Source organism: Motacilla alba, chromosome 5 (genome assembly GCF_015832195.1).
Source record: "Motacilla alba alba isolate MOTALB_02 chromosome 5, Motacilla_alba_V1.0_pri, whole genome shotgun sequence".
NCBI classification, from domain to species: Eukaryota; Metazoa; Chordata; class Aves; order Passeriformes; family Motacillidae; genus Motacilla; species Motacilla alba.
This window is the reverse complement of record NC_052020.1, coordinates 18,434,471-18,452,091: the sequence shown is the minus strand read 5'-3', so window position 1 is coordinate 18,452,091 and position 17,621 is coordinate 18,434,471. Positions and strand designations below refer to the sequence as shown.

At 37.6% G+C, this 17,621-nt stretch overlaps 1 protein-coding gene across 4 annotated transcripts in view; it reads left to right on the top strand.

Annotated features, from left to right (window-relative positions):
• The window catches only part of CPT1A (carnitine palmitoyltransferase 1A), a 37,256-nt gene extending 20,108 nt beyond the window's left edge, over nt 1–17,148 (top strand). For all 4 annotated transcript variants that reach the window (XM_038137657.1, XM_038137659.1, XM_038137658.1 and 1 more), the window contains 13 exons: nt 29–106; nt 782–889; nt 1,725–1,812; nt 4,067–4,262; nt 4,815–5,003; nt 6,017–6,122; nt 7,868–7,984; nt 8,859–9,023; nt 9,752–9,886; nt 10,960–11,112; nt 12,179–12,283; nt 14,181–14,273; nt 15,732–17,148. In XM_038137657.1, coding sequence (XP_037993585.1) covers nt 29–106; nt 782–889; nt 1,725–1,812; nt 4,067–4,262; nt 4,815–5,003; nt 6,017–6,122; nt 7,868–7,984; nt 8,859–9,023; nt 9,752–9,886; nt 10,960–11,112; nt 12,179–12,283; nt 14,181–14,273; nt 15,732–15,818 — 1,620 coding nt within the window. In that variant the 3' untranslated portion in view covers nt 15,819–17,148. The remainder of the gene's footprint in view (nt 1–28; nt 107–781; nt 890–1,724; nt 1,813–4,066; nt 4,263–4,814; nt 5,004–6,016; nt 6,123–7,867; nt 7,985–8,858; nt 9,024–9,751; nt 9,887–10,959; nt 11,113–12,178; nt 12,284–14,180; nt 14,274–15,731) is intronic.
• Nucleotides 17,149–17,621: the final 473 nt, after the last annotated feature.

Genomic DNA, 17,621 nt, shown 5'->3' with positions numbered 1-17,621 from the left:
CTGCTTTTGTTTTTCCTTCCTGCTGCAGGTTAGTGATTGGTGGGAAGAATATATCTACCTTAGAGGACGTGGACCAATCATGGTTAATAGCAACTATTTTGCAATGGTGGGTAAATCCTTTAAACACCTTATGTTGCATGGAAACTGTAACATTTCTGGCGGGCATCTTACTTCATGGTGTCTTTCTGCTTAGAAATCTATTGCCACTGAGGATGTAACCTTTGTTTTTCTTTCTTCTGGTATAACCTGCAGCCAGCACCTTCAGGTACCTTCAAGTACATCACATACTTAAGTATGTGACACATAGACCTATCTTAACAGCCCTAGCACAGCTGCCACTTTGGCAAACTCATGCAGTAATGACTTAAACAGTTTTGTCCTTACTGTGAAGAGCAATCTTCCAAAAGCTCCATGTAAAACTTCATAGGTAACACAGCTGAAGGAGGCGTGTGCTCCTACTAGCAAATGTATGTACAGGAAGGAAAATTGTAAAAGATTGGAAATAAAAAGGAAAAAAGAAATATGATGGTCTTGGATCAAGTTTTATGTAGCCCTGTCTTTTCTACTTAAATGATTAATAATGTTTAAGGAGATTGTGACTACTGATGACTACTGAAAAGTTTCATCAGCTCACTGCACTTGTGCACTTCACAAATTTTAAAGCCTTTTCTACATTGTCCAGAATAAACATTTAAGTACATGGATGAGAAGTACTATCAGCCTTGGGTTTTTTTAATGTAGCCTGGTAATCATTAACTTACGATTCTTATCTACTTTGCAGGACTTCCTTTCTTTATATCCCACAACCGTGCAGGCAGCTAGAGCTGGTAATGTTATCCATGCCATCCTGCTCTATCGGAAAAAACTGGACAGACAAGAAATCAAGCCAGTATGTATATCAGCTTAAGTGGCTTTTGATCTTTTTCCAGCACAATCTGTGAAAAGCTGACCAGTTTTCAGTATGGGAGAGGAGAGGAATGTCTTAGTGTTACGAATTTTTGTGGTCCAAATCATCTTGGCTATCACTTGAATTGCACATGGGCAGAAACTAGCAACCATCAAAAATACAGAATTGTATGGTACAATACAGGATGGTTGGGATAAAGGTCTGGAGGCCACTTGACACCAAGAGTGGGCCAGCTTAATATGGTGATAGCATCCTGTGTTACACTAATTCCTAGGTAGCAAAGATAGGCAAATCCCATTTGAGTTTCTGTACTATCCAATGGCTGTGTATTGTAGTAAACAAAGACTGTGGAAACAATTAAGTAGTTTTTTTCAAGATCATTGAAGGGATATGATTAATTGTATGCACCTACAAATCTGAGAAGTGTGAACTTTTGTTCCTACACAGCCATAAATAGCTTAAAAGAATGAATTAAGGGGTAATGCATGCTGCATGTGTAAGTTTTGCATCCAGAACACCCATGGAGAATTCTTTGGATTTCAGGTGCTAGCTAGCTTCAGTCCTCCCTCATGGAGGGTGAGTTTTTGGTAGAAGGGGAAAAAAATAATGGTTCTGGAATGTCCATGGAATATTCCACATGTAGTTTAAGGAAAGACCATGAACAGGGAGGAAAAAACTCAACACGGCATTAATGTATTAGAAATCTTACTCTTCTGAAGCCTTTGTTTAACCCCAGATCTTGGGGTTTTCCCTTTACTTTTTAATTTTCTGATTGTATATGCAAAATGACATTTCATGTACTACGTTTGCTTCACAGATTCTTTTGATGGGATCCACTGTTCCACTCTGCTCAGCTCAGTGGGAAAGGATGTTCAATACTTCCCGTATCCCGGGAGAGGAATCAGGTAAGCAAGGCCAGCCAAGGAGAATAAGCACCTTGATGGAATTCAGGGCTTGGTGTCTTTTCTACTAAAAATCTGGTTTTCCAGATAAAGATCTGACTCTACTATAAGTGTACATCAATACTGTGTTCCAAGACTCAGAATGTAATGGATTGCTGCAGAGTTCCTAGATGTTTTTCATTTTAGGGACATCTTGAAGCTTTTTCAGTGGTTTTTTGGGTTTTTTTTTTTGAATTTATAAATAAGTAGTCTTATATTTTTTCAAGATCAAGATGATTTTTGAGATCTTTTAATATTAAAAGTAGCAAATTTTTTTGTTGCCTTTTATTGTTTTCCTAAGTTTTGTCATTGTAAGTGGAGTCAGATTGCATCTAGAAGAATTTATCATTTGTAATCAGCAGGTGGAAGAAAACATTGCTACTCACTTCCCTACTCTTTGAGAGCTTTGCAGCCGATTTTAGTGGAGACTTGTGCTGGTGTGTTTTTCTACGAAAGCTTAAGCTGTGTCTAGGCTTCTCTGATCATGTCATATGCTGAAGAGCCTGTTAGAACTGATTTCACCTGTTTACCCAACAGTGCATCATTGTGGCAGGATGACAGTGAAACACAAGCAGGAGTTATTGTTTAGTCACCTCCATTGGGAATGCGCGTACGGGCTGCCACTTGAAGACAGGATGGGGGTTTTTTTTGCTTTCTGTGAGGCCTGTAACTCACTCTAATATTTCAAACTGCCTTCAGACTTGTTACTCCCACTCAACTACAGAATTCTAAACAAAGAGTTTCTAAACAGATGCAGGGATCTGCCCACTCTTCCCTGCTGGAGGCTGACATTTTCTGTAAGAAGCTGGATAAGAGGGAGAAGTGGCATTGGATAGTGGATAAAGCAGTAGGTGCATGTGTCAGATAAGGACTTTGCTTTCAGTTCTGCTGCTGGCCTTTGCTAGATTGTTGAGGAGTTTTTTTTCAAGCTATGTCTCAGACAGCTTTATCTGCAAACTGAAGGAAAGGACATCCCTGGTGTCATTACTCCGTGTCATAACCAGTAGCTTAAATAGACGAGCAGGTTTTTTAATCTCCCTTGGACAACTTTAGTCTATGAGCTACTATTATTTAGAAGACTGCAATACTTCAAGTACTGAGAGTGCAACCCTTGCCCCTTCCCTGTTGTCAATAAAATAAAAGGTACAAACAGTTTGCATTCTTTCAGTCTAAAATGAGTTTTGCAGAGAAGTGTAGAAGTAGCTCATTCTAACTGGCACCTGATTAAAATACATCCTGTGTATCTTAGTGGTTCTCTTCAGTTTCTCCCATTTAAAGTCTCTCAAATTAAACTACAGTCAATATAATAATTACTGTATTTTTCTCCTAGGCTTTTCACATTTCCTATTACACTTTTTCCATTTTGCTTTGTTTCTGTTTTTTTAAAAGGAAAAACAATTGTGTCATTCTGTATATGTCTAAGTGAGTTCCAAAACCATTTTTCACACATTCTCATGAGCAGCTTGACTCCTTGTCCCCTGATTTCAATTATTTTATGTATATTACAGCTCCTAAAGAAAAAAAAAAAAAGGAAAAAAACAGTTTTCCTAATAATTTGTGATAAAATCTTGATAAACATTGTATCCTGTCACTTGAGCAGTTGTTAAATAGTCATGATTTTTGACAAAGCATGCTATGGAGTAAATGACTTCACCTGTGGTTTGATACAATGCCTTCATGACTAAATTTAGGTTTATCCCAGTTAAGCCAAGAAACTAGTAAAATGAGGAAAAAAATGTGGGCTAGTTTTCTGCTTCACATAACATTACACATTTTGGCCATATATGGAATATTCACTTTGCATCTGCCAAGACAAATGTAAACAAAAGCTGATGGTATAAATTGTGAGTTTCTTAAGATTCTGCATGAGTTGTCTAGGACCTGAGTGCAAATTATTTAAAAATACCTTTCCTGTTACTCATCTAGCATGTTCTTTGCTGACTGCTTCACCAGGCTACACAACTAGTGCTCATTTTTCAGATACAGAAATATTGATTTAGTTGCTTGATAGTGGTCTCCAGGGTGGAGCTGGTGGTGCTGTATGTGCAAATGATTGTCAGATCTGGTTATTTGACTGTTTCATGTGGGCATCTTTGTGATGAAATACCATGGGGTGCTGAAATAACTTGTAGTGCATGCAATAGGTATCTGAAGTTATTTAGTGCATTAGTGTTTTGAGACTTCAGCTTTGTGTTCACCTAAGTGGTTACATTTCTAGATATCCTCCAGCATGTGAAAGACAGCAAACACATTGTTGTGTATCACAAGGGCCGTTACTTCAAAGTGTGGCTGTACCACGATGGCAGATTGTTGAGACCCCGAGAAATTGAACAGCAAATACAGAGGATTCTTGAGGATGATTCAGAACCTCAGCCTGGTGAAGAGAAACTTGCAGCTCTTACTGCTGGAGATAGGTATGGTGGTTATTACTTTTTAAATAAGTTTAGTATTTAGAAATCATTACATAACATAATCACTGAATATTGGCTTTAGAATTTTAAAATAGTCTGCAGTTAGTTGTTTATACCGTGGTCACTGATTTTGTATATTGATGGTGTGTAACTTGTCAGTCACTTGTGTAATTGTGTGGAGTTAAAAAAATTTTGCAGTGGCAATCCTGTATGCAGATTATTATTTTTACTGTTGTCCTCTTCCTTGTAATAGACACTTTCTTTTGTTTAGTTTTAAGTGAAGATGATCTATGCTGTAGGCATTGCATGAGCAGAAATGTTGAATTTCTGAGGACGAAGTTTTGCAGGTGTGTGATGATGAGTTGAGTGGTTCCTAGGATTCCACTGTACAAGTATCGTCAGAGCTTTTCACAGCTCTCGTAGTTTAAATGCAAAGAAAGCAGCTGTGTCAAATTCCACAGAAGTAGGAGGAATGTCTCATAGTGATTTTAAAGATAATCAAACACTGACAAATTTATGTAATCTGGCTATAAACCAATTTTTTTTCTTTTACAGAGTGCCATGGGCTAAGGCTCGTCAGGCTTATTTTAGCCGTGGAAAGAACAAGCAGTCCTTAGATGCTGTTGAGAAAGCAGCATTTTTTGTGACATTGGATGACATGGAGCAGGGCTACAAGAAGGAGGACCCAGTGAGGTCACTGGATGCATATGCAAAATCATTGATACATGGCAAATGTTATGACAGGTGCAGTATTGATGCTGTGGAAAATGCTTTCCTTTTTTTAGAATTTGGCTAATACATATGAATTAATGATGACTTTTAAGTTGATAAATTCCATAGAATCACAGAAGGGTTTGGGTTAGAGGGACCTTCATCTAGTTCCAACCCCCTTTGCAACAGAAAGGGACAACTTTCACTACATCAGATTGCTCAAAGCCCAGTACAACCTGACCTTGAACATCTGCAATGACAAGGCATCCACAACTTCTCTGGACAATCTGTGCCAGTGTCTCACCAGCCCACTGTAAAGAAATATTTCTCCATTATAACACATCTAAATTTGCCATCTTTCAGTTTATATCTGTTGCCCCATATCCTGTCACTATGAGCCATGATAAAAAGTCTTTCTCAGTTTTTCTTATAAGCTCTCTTTATATATTGAAGGGCTGCAAGAAGGTGTTCCCAGAGCCTTTTCCAGACTGAGCAACAAGCCCAACTCTCACCCTTTCTTCACATGAGAAGTATTCCAGCACTCTTGCCATTTTCATGACTCTCCTGTGACCCAGCTAACAGTTCCATGTCCTTCTTGTGCTGAGACCCTCAGAGCTGGACACAGCTCAGCTCTCTAGGTGGGATCTCACCAGAGAGGAGTAAAGAGGCAGAATCCCCTCCCTCACCCTTCTGGCCATGCTGCTTCTTAAGCAGCCCAGGACATGATTGGCTTTCTGGGCTGCAAGTGCACCTTGCCAGCTCACGATGAACTTTTCATCCCTGAGTCCTTCTCTGCAGAGCTGCTAAATCCATTAATCCATCAGTCTGTTGAACGGGGCATTGTCTTGATCCAGGTGCAGGGCCTTGTAGTTAACCTTGTTGTACTTTATGAGGTTCAAATTTCTGTCTATTTATTTAAATGGTCTCATGAAAAAAGGATAAGTTCTAGTGCATTTGAATGTGAATTTTAAAGAGGGAGGAAGTTACAATACAAAAATGCTTTTGAAATGTACAAAACCATAAAGAAATCTTGATTTCTTTTGTAGATGGTTTGATAAGACGTTCACTCTTATAATATTCAAAAATGGCAGAATAGGTCTGAATGCAGAGCACTCCTGGGCAGATGCTCCTATTGTTGGACACCTGTGGGAGGTAGGTGTTTGGCACAAAGAGCTAATGCAGAAGATAATGTGATAGGGGCTTAAAGCAGCCCTGAAGGTCAGCAGCTACTTTCAATCCCTTGCATTCGCATTGCTGATGGGTGACCTGGGGCCTCTATCTGCAGCAACTTAGAATTTCAAAAAGATCTCAAACCCTTGCTTAAGAAACTGCTATTTTTTGAAGGACAGCATTTCAGTGAGCTTAGATGTCTTCACAGAAAAGTGATACAGCTCCCCAGCTACCTTTTCTTTAATGCTTTAAATCCACAGATTATTGCCTCTTTGATATGGCATTGTATTTTTTGTAGGTACATTCTCCTGAAGCTCTTAAGTTTTCTTGTGCTATAAAACTCCCATGCTTACTTTTAAAATTTAAAAAATTATACACAGTTTACCTTTTTGTCTAAGTACTGTTTGCTAAGATGCAGACTGATAGGCTGTTGACATTATCTCTTGTATTTATTTGCAATTAATGCAATAAATTCACTTTGCTTTGCATTCATCATATGCTTAGTTTAATTCTTGAAATCCTATTTGATTTTTTTCCTTTTTTCATTTTGAGGCTTAAACCTACAAACAGTTGTGTGACTCAAATCAATTAAAACTATTTCAAAAATGTTATTTAATTTTGATTTTGTATATATTTGTGCAAATGGGTCTTGAGTCTAACTGGTCCCCCAAGTAATTTCTGAGTTTTGTTGTAGAAGTGTTTCCATGTGTATAAGAACAACAACAACAAAAAAAAGCCTCATTGCATTCTGTACCCAGGGAAGAACAAAGGCCAGACTGATTTGAGAGTGACATGACAGTGCAGTGTAGACTACCTCAATGAAAGAGGGGTCTGTCCTTAATATTAGTTGATACATTTTCTGCTAAGAATTAAGATTACTGAAACAAGATTTAATTTTCTAGAAAGTTGTCTGTTGTTAGCTCGTTACAGATTGTTTGTTTTTGGAATTGAATGGATTAAGCTTTATTTCATAGTTGTCATGTTCTGACCAGTAAGTGAAATGAGAAAATGAACTTAAAATAAGAGATTAGAAATAAATAATCAAACTTTTTCTTTCCATATTGAGCAGATTCAAATCTTTTGGTAGTTCTTTATGTTTGTATGTGGGTTTGTTGTTTCTTAATTTTTTTTTAACATGGAGGATGCTTAATATCTTATAGGACAGGGCCTTTTATGTCTGTTCAAGTTGTGTTGTTCATCTTGGAAACACGCTTCTTTCCCACGCAAGAGCTCTAGTGCACATGTAAAATAAACTGCAATTTTGAAAGAGATACAAATCTTAAAAATAATTCAGTTCTTGCAGGGATTTGCGCTTACTCTGAAATAAATCATTCCTTGATGAATAAGTTCTGACAAATAACAAACTTGAAGAAATTCTCTAGAATCTAAATTGAACAATGATGGTGAAGTCTGAGTTCAGTTTTTTGCTTCTGCTTAGTTTGAGGTGGGTTTTGAATTGAAAAGGTTTTCATTCAATCAGTAGCATCTAACAAAAAGCACCAGTGTAATTGAATAAGTGTTTGGTGCACATCTGGTGTTCTTCTTGTAGCACTGGGGACTTCACTTACAGTTGTTTTCAATATTTGGAAATTGATTGTATATTTTATTTCATGTATATTTTATTTCACTGTGTAGTGAAAATAGGTTATATTGCTTTCACAATGAAACCCTAATTCCATGGCAGTAAGTAATGTGTTGCAATTCTGAAGAAGTATCATTGTTTGCAGAATGTGATGGCAACTGAGTATCTTGAACTGGGCTATTCAGTAGATGGACATTGCAGAGGAGATCCCAATCCGAACATTCCCATTCCTACCAAACTGCAATGGGAAATTCCAGAAGAAGTAAGTTCAGAAGATTTAGTGGTATGAGGAAGAAACGCCTCTTTTCCCCAGTGGTCAAATAATTTATGTAATTATTGATACCCCATAAATCAGTTTTGAATTCCTTTGAGTCCTGTAGGTTGTATACCTCATGTGTAGCCATTGCTCAGTTTGCTTAGAAATCAGGGGATTTTGATGTCAATCTTTAGAAATTCTGACTGGGAAATGCCAACATTTTACTAGAAGCTTTCTTGGTTGGCAATATGTCCAAAATTAGTGGCCACCTCTTTTAAATAGTGACTGTATTAAAATAAACATTTACTTGGTAAGGTTTCATTACTGTTGTCACAACAAATACTCTTGTCTAATAGTTCCTCTAGAATAGCTTTTTTTTTGTGCTCATAGTTCATCTAATAAGATTTGATTTTTCTAAGTTGTTTTGGGTTTTTTTTTTGCCTGAGTTTCTAGAAAAACTGCCACCACCTATTTGGATTTTAATTTTGAATAAAAAGCTAATGGTTGGTGATTTATTTAATTAAGCATGTATGGAAGCTTGGAAGCCACACTACTAATGCCATTCTGAAACTGTAGGCCATTCTTTTATATTCTCCTGATCTGAACAGTTTTAATGCTGGTGGGGTTTTTAAGAGTTATTTTTGGATGTGTACTGGCTTAATACATTTATATTAGCTTTTTTAATTTTAGCTTTCTAGCAAAAATAGCTTCTTTTCTTTCTCTAAAGGGAAATTATTTAGCTAATGATGTTCCTGCATGCATAAAGGCGAGCATTTCCTGTTTAACAGTTAAAAATACTTGTACTTTTTTAATAGTTCTCTCAAATACCATGAATGCATGTTTATATACATACAGTTGTTTGTTTGTTTGTTTGTTTAAGTGCCAAGAAGTGATTGAGAAGTCTCTGAGCACTGCTGTAGCTCTAGCAGATGATGTGGACTTCTGTTCATTTTGTTTTGATGCTTTTGGGAAAGGTCTAATAAAGAAAGTGAAAACCAGCCCTGATGCCTTTGTGCAGCTTGCCCTGCAGCTCGCTCACTACCGGGTAAGAACAGATGTTTCTGCCTTGCAGCACCTCGTTAGGCTGGGTGTAACGTGTCTGTGACTAAAACATGTGACTGTGTAGGGTAATCTTGCACTGCTTGTACAAGGTTGTTAAAGACATTCAATGCAAATTGATACAAACCCTAAGCAGATTACTGGCTGGAAATCAATTCTACAATAGTTCACTTATTGATATATTTCTGAATTTTTCTCTTCTGCTTAGTTGGTCTGCCCCTAGGCATTTTGGACGAGAAAGAACATACAAAACTTCTAGTAGCTGTGTTTATAATCTAAACAATGCTAAACTTACCTTCTAGATTAGACTCACACAGGATGCAGTAGTCGTGGACACTCCCTAAGAGGATTAACAGAAATGCCTACGTGTAATTTCTTCTGTTAGTTCTCCTTTCCTCTAATGTGCTGTCATAAAAGACCAGTGTAGCAACATTCAGCTTCTCTTATAAACTGAAGAGGATTGAATATGAAATGCAGAGAGTAGTCCTTGCTAGTCTGGTTGTTCTGTTATTGTTTATGGAATCCTGCTACTAATCTTATTTTTGCCTTTATTATCTTCGGGTAAGGGGGCTAATGGTGGGCTACTGAAAACTTTAATGTTGAGTTTAATTTGTGGAGTTATTCATAGCCTGTGTGCTTAGCTTGGACTGTTGATTAGGAAAGAGGGGCCAAGTCTATCTAAACCTTTAAGTTCTTATTTTTCCCTTTTTCAAGGACATGGGAAAGTTTTCTTTAACGTATGAAGCGTCCATGACACGCCTGTTCCGAGAAGGCAGGACCGAGACGGTTCGATCGTGCACGGTGGAGTCCTGTCGTTTTGTCCAAGCCATGGAAGACCCCACTGAAAGTGTAAGTTCATGGTGTTGGTGCCCTATACAATTGGGAGAGTGGGTTTGGATCGGTTTTTAGGAATAAATTCTTCCCTGTGAGGGTGGTGAGGTGCTGGGACAGGTTGCTCAGAGAAGCTGTGGATGCCCCATGCCTGGCAGTGTTCAAGGCCAGGCTGGGTGGAGCTCTGAGCAACCCGGTCTAGTGGAAGATGTCCCTGCCCGTGGCAGGGAAGTTAGAGTGAGATGATCTTAAAGGTCCCTTCCAACCCAGCCAACCGATGATTCTGTGATAATTCATAAGGCACATGAGTTGCCACTAGACAACCATGTAAGTCCCCAAATAGTTTTTAAGCATTTAGAGTGATGCGGTGTTTTTCAGAAGGAAGAGCTACTTAAGGTAATTGTCCATGTTTTCTGTCAATTAAGCAGAAATTCTGGGCCATACCAAAAAAGAATGGCAGAACTTAAGCAAGTATACCCTTATTTACCTGTTTCTGAACTCCAGGAAACTGTGATTACGTGTGAAATTTTTGTGACTTGTAAAACTCAAACACAGATTTGTAGAACAACTAATCTCATACCAGTTAAGCTTTCCTTTCTGACAGGGAAGCAAGAATAATTCACAGGAAGGAAGTGGTTGCTCTTATATGTTGATTTTGATGACCAGCATTTATGGACCTCTGTACCTTCAGTGTTGGCATTTTGCCTTCTAAAATAGCTCTGGCAGTTTGTTTTCTTAAATCACGTTGGGATTTGCTCTCTATAACTCTTTAAGACCAGTATCTATCGAAACTATAAATAATGCATTAAACTTGAGTTGTAATCATGTTTGATTGTAGGGTTAGATAACACTTAAAATAAAAATTTGTTTTCTTTATGCAGTTTACAGCAGGTAATAGCAGACACTTGCTAATAGCTGAAATTAAATACATGAGGTTGAAAAGCCAGGGGACATTGTTTGAGGTCACTTGTCTTGTACTTGACCTTGAAGTGCTCAAGGCTTGAGAGTCATTGCTGTAACTTAGTTTCTGCACCTTCATCCTTGATGCAGTTCACTTAACTGAGTTTTCTTCATCTTTTTTTATTTGTTAGAGAGAAAATACGCTGAAGTTCTTCCGGCAGGCAGCTGACAAACATCAGCACTTGTATCGCCTTGCCATGACTGGGTCGGGCATTGACCGCCACCTCTTCTGCCTCTACGTCGTGTCCAAGTACCTCGCTGTGGATTCTCCTTTCCTCAAGGAAGTAGGTGACTTCTATTAGTAACTCTTCATTACTGTAAATAGTCCTTTGGTGGTGTTTTGTGGTATCTGCTCAAGAGATGTGTGCAGCTCTGGTTTTCCTAAGAAAAAAGGTAAATTTGCAGCTGGTGCTGTTTAACATCTGCAGGTAAATTGTTGAGTTAGTTTCATTTTCCTTTATGTATGCATTTGTTGATAGACCTAGAAGAATGCTTTCAGTGAGCTTTTTAGCATAATACATGTTACTTAGAATTGCAGAGAAAATATAGTCAGTGTGGAAAAAAATTTTTTTGCTTTGTGCATTTTCAAGGGAGTACAGCAGAGGCTGTGTGTTTTATCTGAGAATTTTCTTGTGAAACTGACAAATTCAATTCCTTTTAAGTTACTAAGAGTTAAAGGAGCTGTATATGGCATTAATGTTGTTGTATATTACTCTGAAAAATTACTAATTCAACTAGATTTTAAGGTTGGATTTTATAAAAGTAATTATGCTGCACTTGTTCATTTTTTCTGGTTAATAAAAAATGTGTTCCACCTTGCTTCAGAATTAACCTGCTCATGTGTGTCTGCTTGCTCTCCTAAATGTGGCTAAGTCAAGAATAAAACAACTTTCTACAGTTTCCACAAACTTTCAAGATGTGTTGTTAGAGATTTTACAAGCTTCTATCTTGATGTAGGATCTTCCTGGGATTTGAATATGACTAAAAATTGTCTTGTTAAAACAAGACCTTTTGTGTGTAAGTTACAAGGCTGTAGACCAGATAATCTTGTTTAAAGTAGCATTTCTATTGAAATTCTATTTTGTTCTCTTTGGGGAATTGACATCACTTCCTCATATGATAATGGTTTCCATATCAGGACAAGTTTAACTGTTCATTTAAGCTTCTTAGTTTTTCATTCCATTGAAATGGGAGTTATCCTTAATATTGCTTTATAACGTGTTTTCTAACAGTTAAATAAACAATATTACACTTGTTATAACACCAGCTATCTTGACTAGTTTTTGAGAAAGTTGCATGTTCTTAAACAGTGCTTTCTATTTGTTAGCATCTCTTTCATCTCTAATACAGGTTTTGTCAGAACCTTGGAGGCTGTCAACGAGTCAGACACCCCAGCAGCACATTGATTTGAAGAAGAACCCGGAGATGTTGTCCTCTGGTGGAGGGTTTGGACCGGTATGTTTCCTAAATACAAGTACCCACTAAAAAAGAGTTTTACTTTCAAGACACCAGTCAGAAAAATTCAGATCTGTAATCCCTCATTGTTGCATATCAAAGGTGCAGCTCATGCTTTTAAATGCATGTACCTAATACTTTCCCATGATGTGGCTGTGCTCAGAAAAATCTGCGCCACCTTTTTCTGGTGTCCCACTACAAGAAGGGATTATTCCTAAGGAAGTACACAGTTATGAAATGTGGTACAGGGCTCCGTGGCAAAGAGATCTGATAAAGTTGGGGTTCTTACCACATTGCCTGTACCCAGATCTTCTGTACATCAGGCTGTTATTGCAGTGACAAATGCCTTGTTACTTAAACTAGATTTTAAGGTTGGGATTTGTTAAAGTACTTATACTTCACTTGTTCTTATATTTCCTGCTTGATGAATAAATGCGTTTATACATTCCTCCAGATTAAGCTGCTCACATTGTTCTCCTTGTTATAAGTGTGAATAATGGCCAAGTCAAGAATACAGCCATGTTCTATGGCTTCTGTAGGCTTTCAAGAAAGCAGTGTATTGCTAGAGATTTGACAAGCTGCTTACTTGCTTTGGTATTTTATTGGTATTTGAGCTTGGCCATTGCCATTAAGCAGCCTTTATGGGGCTATTATAATAGATTAATAGATCTATTTTCAAAAACCATTTCTATTGAAGGAACAGTGAGAGGTATCACAGAGCTGCTCTTTGCCCCACAGAAATTAGGGTGACAAATCCAGTGTATTTTGTCTGGTTTGTCAAGCTGGAAGATGGGGAATGGGATGTGGGGTGTGGTAAATTGTTGATGTTAATTTACTCATGTTTCTGATACAGCTTTCAGTAGTTTTTGAAGTTGGAATGAATTTGACTTGCAGTATCAAGGAGGCGTAGCTGTGGCTCATTCTTGAGAAACTGACTTCCTCAAGGCATTATAAAGTCAGTATTCCAAAAGCCCAAAAGGCAGTAGAAAAAGGTTTTGGCTGCAGGAATTTCTAACACTGTTTTCCTCTTGGTTTTCTTTACAAAAACTGTGCTTTGGTTTGCTGAATTAGCCCAGAGATTCAGTACATCAGCTTTCCATGCCTGTGATTTTTGTTGGTTTTGAATGTTTTTTTTAAGCATTCGGTAGAGTTTATCTCTGTAGCACTAGCAGTGAGAAGAGTGAGAAGACTGTCAGACTGTTTAGCAGCAGTGGCAGCAAGGACATGGAAGGTTGTGATCCTTTGAGTTAGGAAAGACATGAAGAGGGGTGACATCAGGATAATCTGTGTTTACCAGGCATAGTTGGAATATAACATCAGTCTGAAACTTGGCACAGTTAATGCTACTAATGTTGAAATTGGACCAGACCTCTGCTCGTGATACAGGTGTTCAGAATTACATGTTTGCTGAGGAGTCAGGGGAAAACTTGGATTTGGCAAGTTTTCATAATGTAAGGCTTTTACACTGTGTTTGTTTACATCTGCAGAATGATCCCAGGAGGCTGATTGTTTAAGTATACAACTGAACTAATTTATTCCTTGCTCCTTAAACACTGGAGCTCTATAGCTGCTTAAAACCAGGACTTCCTATTGCCTTTCTATTTCCAAAAAATACCTGAAGAAGTATTTTATTTCAAACGTATAAAGCTGAGAAATATTACAAACATATATTCAGAAAATGGTTTTTCCATGCACTTCAGATGAGACTAGAGCTATTCCTTAAGTGGAGCCAGTCTTCAGAAATTATCCATTAAATATAGAAGTTTAAATTTTACTTGAGAAAATTGCAACTGATTTTAAAATAACTGTAGCAACTTCTTAATTGTACATAAGTTGATTGGGAATGAAGGAGAAAGAAAAAGGTTAGAAGGTGTTTTTCTCTTCTTTCTCCCCCTAGGTGGCTGATGATGGTTATGGTGTTTCTTACATTATCTTGGGTGAAAATTTAGTCCATTTCCATGTCTCCAGCAAAATATCCTGTTCTGAGACGGTAAGAGTCAGTCCTTTGCTATGGTTTAATAAATCTGTTCTGCTGTGTGCTTCTAGAACTGTTCTACTCATTGTCTAAAATATAAATAATGTTTTTTCTTTCTCAGTGTGTGCTGCTTTGTTGGAGTTTTTTGTCCCCAGTTGTATAAATTTAATAGTTTCATGAACCAAGGATAGCATGTTCAATTTCACTTACACTTTCAAGCATGAAGAACACACGTGGCCCAGGATCATCTTTACACATGTGTAGTTCCCTGCAACTCTCACGAAATGATCACATGTGTCCCCTAAGCAGAAAGATGGGCATATCTTGGTTTTTCTTATTACAGTTTTGGTTTGTCTCAGGCTGCAGCTGTAAAGACAGAATAAAATGTATGCTGTCTATTTAAGCCTTCCTGGTTTAAATAATACTGAATGAAGCTGACCCATAAATTATAATCTGTGCTTAAGAAACATAATTAATCAAAAATTTATTAAAATAACACCCATTATTAGAGGATAGTAGATGTCATATGTTGAATATGCTGCTGTTGTGGAGGACTGCTTTGAGTTCAATTCATTCTTCCCCTTTATATTTTTGTGGCCTTACTGAATATGTTGAGTTCATTCAGGGTTACATAGCTGACCTAGTTTTCCTCTTTTGACCTTAACTTGTCCAGAAGATCATGGTGCTTCTGGTTAATCATTAAAGATTAGGAAATACAACTTTGTTTTTTTCATAGTTGAAATTGTTCTTCAGATGCCTGTTAGCTTGTACTTTAAATTTCACTCTGTTCTTTTTACTTATCAATCAAGTCAAAGGTCCATACAGAAAAGGCAACCATTTTGTGTGTGTGGCCTTGATATTAGTAGGGTCATTGTAGTAGGACCTGTAATGTAGCTAATAACTTACATTTGTAATCTTAATTTCTTTCTTGTACCATTCATCTAATGCTTAGAATAAACAAAACAAGTTCCTGTTCTGTTTACATGTAGAAAGTTGTCATTTTCATTTCCAATTATTTTTTCAATGGCAAATGACTCAGGATTTCTGATAGGAACTCAAACAGAAATAATCTTTCTGCTCTTTTTGTAGTTCTTGGTCATTAGTCATCCACTCACTGAACACGCCTTTGATTTCTGAAAATGAGCTTCTGCAAAATCTTGTAGGAAAAGCAATATCAAAGCCCAGCAGAAAGCTATGCATGCATCTGATTTCAAGAGGATATGATGTTATTTCTGACTGTAGGAAAGTAAATGCATAATGAAGAACTCATTGGTCAGTACTAGCATAAACCTGGATTAATCTGTATAGCATTAAAAGTGCTGTTATCAAAATCCCCATTGTATGGTAAAATAGATGCCTGAATTTCAGAAGCTCTGAAACTACAAAATATTTGAAAGTTTCTTCTTTTGCCTGAAAAATATCTGTTGATGGACAGTACAAGTATTTGGTTTTGGTTTTTGTTTGTTTTTAAAGGATTCTCATCGCTTTGGGAAGAACATCAAGAAAGCAATGGTCGACATCATGGCTCTATTTAACCTCAGTAAAAACTGTACTAAGTGATCTGCTTTCTTGATGCCAAGCAATCTCCTGTTGGTGGGATAAGAGCTCTGCTGCACAGTGGACAAGAGCAAGGTTTGTTGAAGAGTAGCTGGAGAAGAAACTGAGTCAGCACCTTCTTGATCACCTATTAAAACCTTAGCAGTATATTAAATGTGTCTTTTTTGTTGTGGTTTGTTTTTGGGGGTTTTTTGTCAGTAGTATGGAAGAGCTTATTTCAACAAAGGATGACTTCTGAAATATTCTGTGTTTCTAGGGAGGAAGCATAGTATCATTGCATGAAGTCATGTATCTTCTAACTTCTGCAGTTTTCTCTTAATTTGTGTACACTTTCTCTTTTTTTTTTTTTAACTTTAAATTAGTTTACTTGTTTCCAGAATCAAAGGGATAAAACACACCAACTTAAATACTAGAAAAAGTTAGATTTGCTATGTATTAATGACAGAATGTTCATCAATGTATCTGCTGCTTTATGTAGGTGAGTGACAAAACTTGTGGCCATTTGCCTTCCTTGGTTTCTTTTTAGAGGTAAATTCTGTAAAACATACCAAAAAATCCCTGCTGTAACCCACCTTAACACACTGAGTTGTAGAAATGTTATGGTTTCTGAAAAGCATAAAAAAAAAAAAGAAACCCAGTCATTGGATAGTACAATGTGTCCCCTCATTAGCAGCTATCACATTTTTCTTACTGCTCGCAAGCCTGGTCATGACGTTGATTTTATTTCTGTATAAATAAATGGACCTGTGTGCTTGTTCATGCAAGTGCCTTAGAAAAACAAAGATCCTTAGCCCAGGAAAAAGGCATATGCTGGGAGTTGTTTCAGTGGTGAAAGAGGGAAGGTTGTAGTACTGCAGATCTGGTTTTCAAATTACAAATTTAGGATAAGTGGCATAAGCAGAAGTGAATATGTTGCCAAATGGTGCAGTCAAGTTTAAAATTCTAATGAAATGCTCCTGTGTTAAATAGCAAAGGTCGGTCCTTAGGAAGGGCAGGACTAACTTTGTTTGGGATTAACAGATATTCATGTGTTTGTTTGGGTGAGTGGAATTGGTGGTCACTCGGGGTTCTGGGTGCTGGGAAATGTTAACTGAGTTGAATGCACCCTGTTGGAAAGCCTGCAAAGCAAGGCTGCCCGTGTGGGCTGGTGGATTGCAGTTTGCCTAGAAGGACCACTGCTGCATGGCCAGGCACCTGCATGACAAGGGCCAACTGCTAAAGCCATGGGAAATAGCTCCAGAGTGGGAAAATCGTGGCCTTCTCAAACCCCTCCTGGGAGATGCTCTTGGTCAAGCAGTTTCTAAAGGATACAGGGAGGGAAGGGAAGCTTTTTCACTCAAAAAGGAGCATGGTGTTTCCAAGTGCAGAAATAAAAATGGCTGCTACCAAATGGAGTAACTTTTGCACGATGCCTTTCTTCCCCAGGCTTTATAGGTGTGGTATCTTTTTTACATCCTGCAGTGCAGTAAAGTGTACTTGTTAGCACAACCATTTTTTTATTATTATTATTTTATATAAGGTACATGATGGTTACTAATGTAGTGAATGATGCTCCTGAGCCCTGCTGAGTTTAAAAGACCCTTGGGGTGGATATAAAACTTCTCATTAGACTTTGAATGTTTTCTGGCCAGTATTTCTAACTTTCTTTGCCTCTTCATGCTTATTTTTACTCTGATATAGCTATTAGAACACCTGTGTATGTATGCTTGGGGTGGGAACCCTCAAAAATCCAAGATGCACACTTAAGCAACTGCATGCTTACATAAATGTGGGAATCCTCACAGGAGCTGGTAAAAGGCACTCATT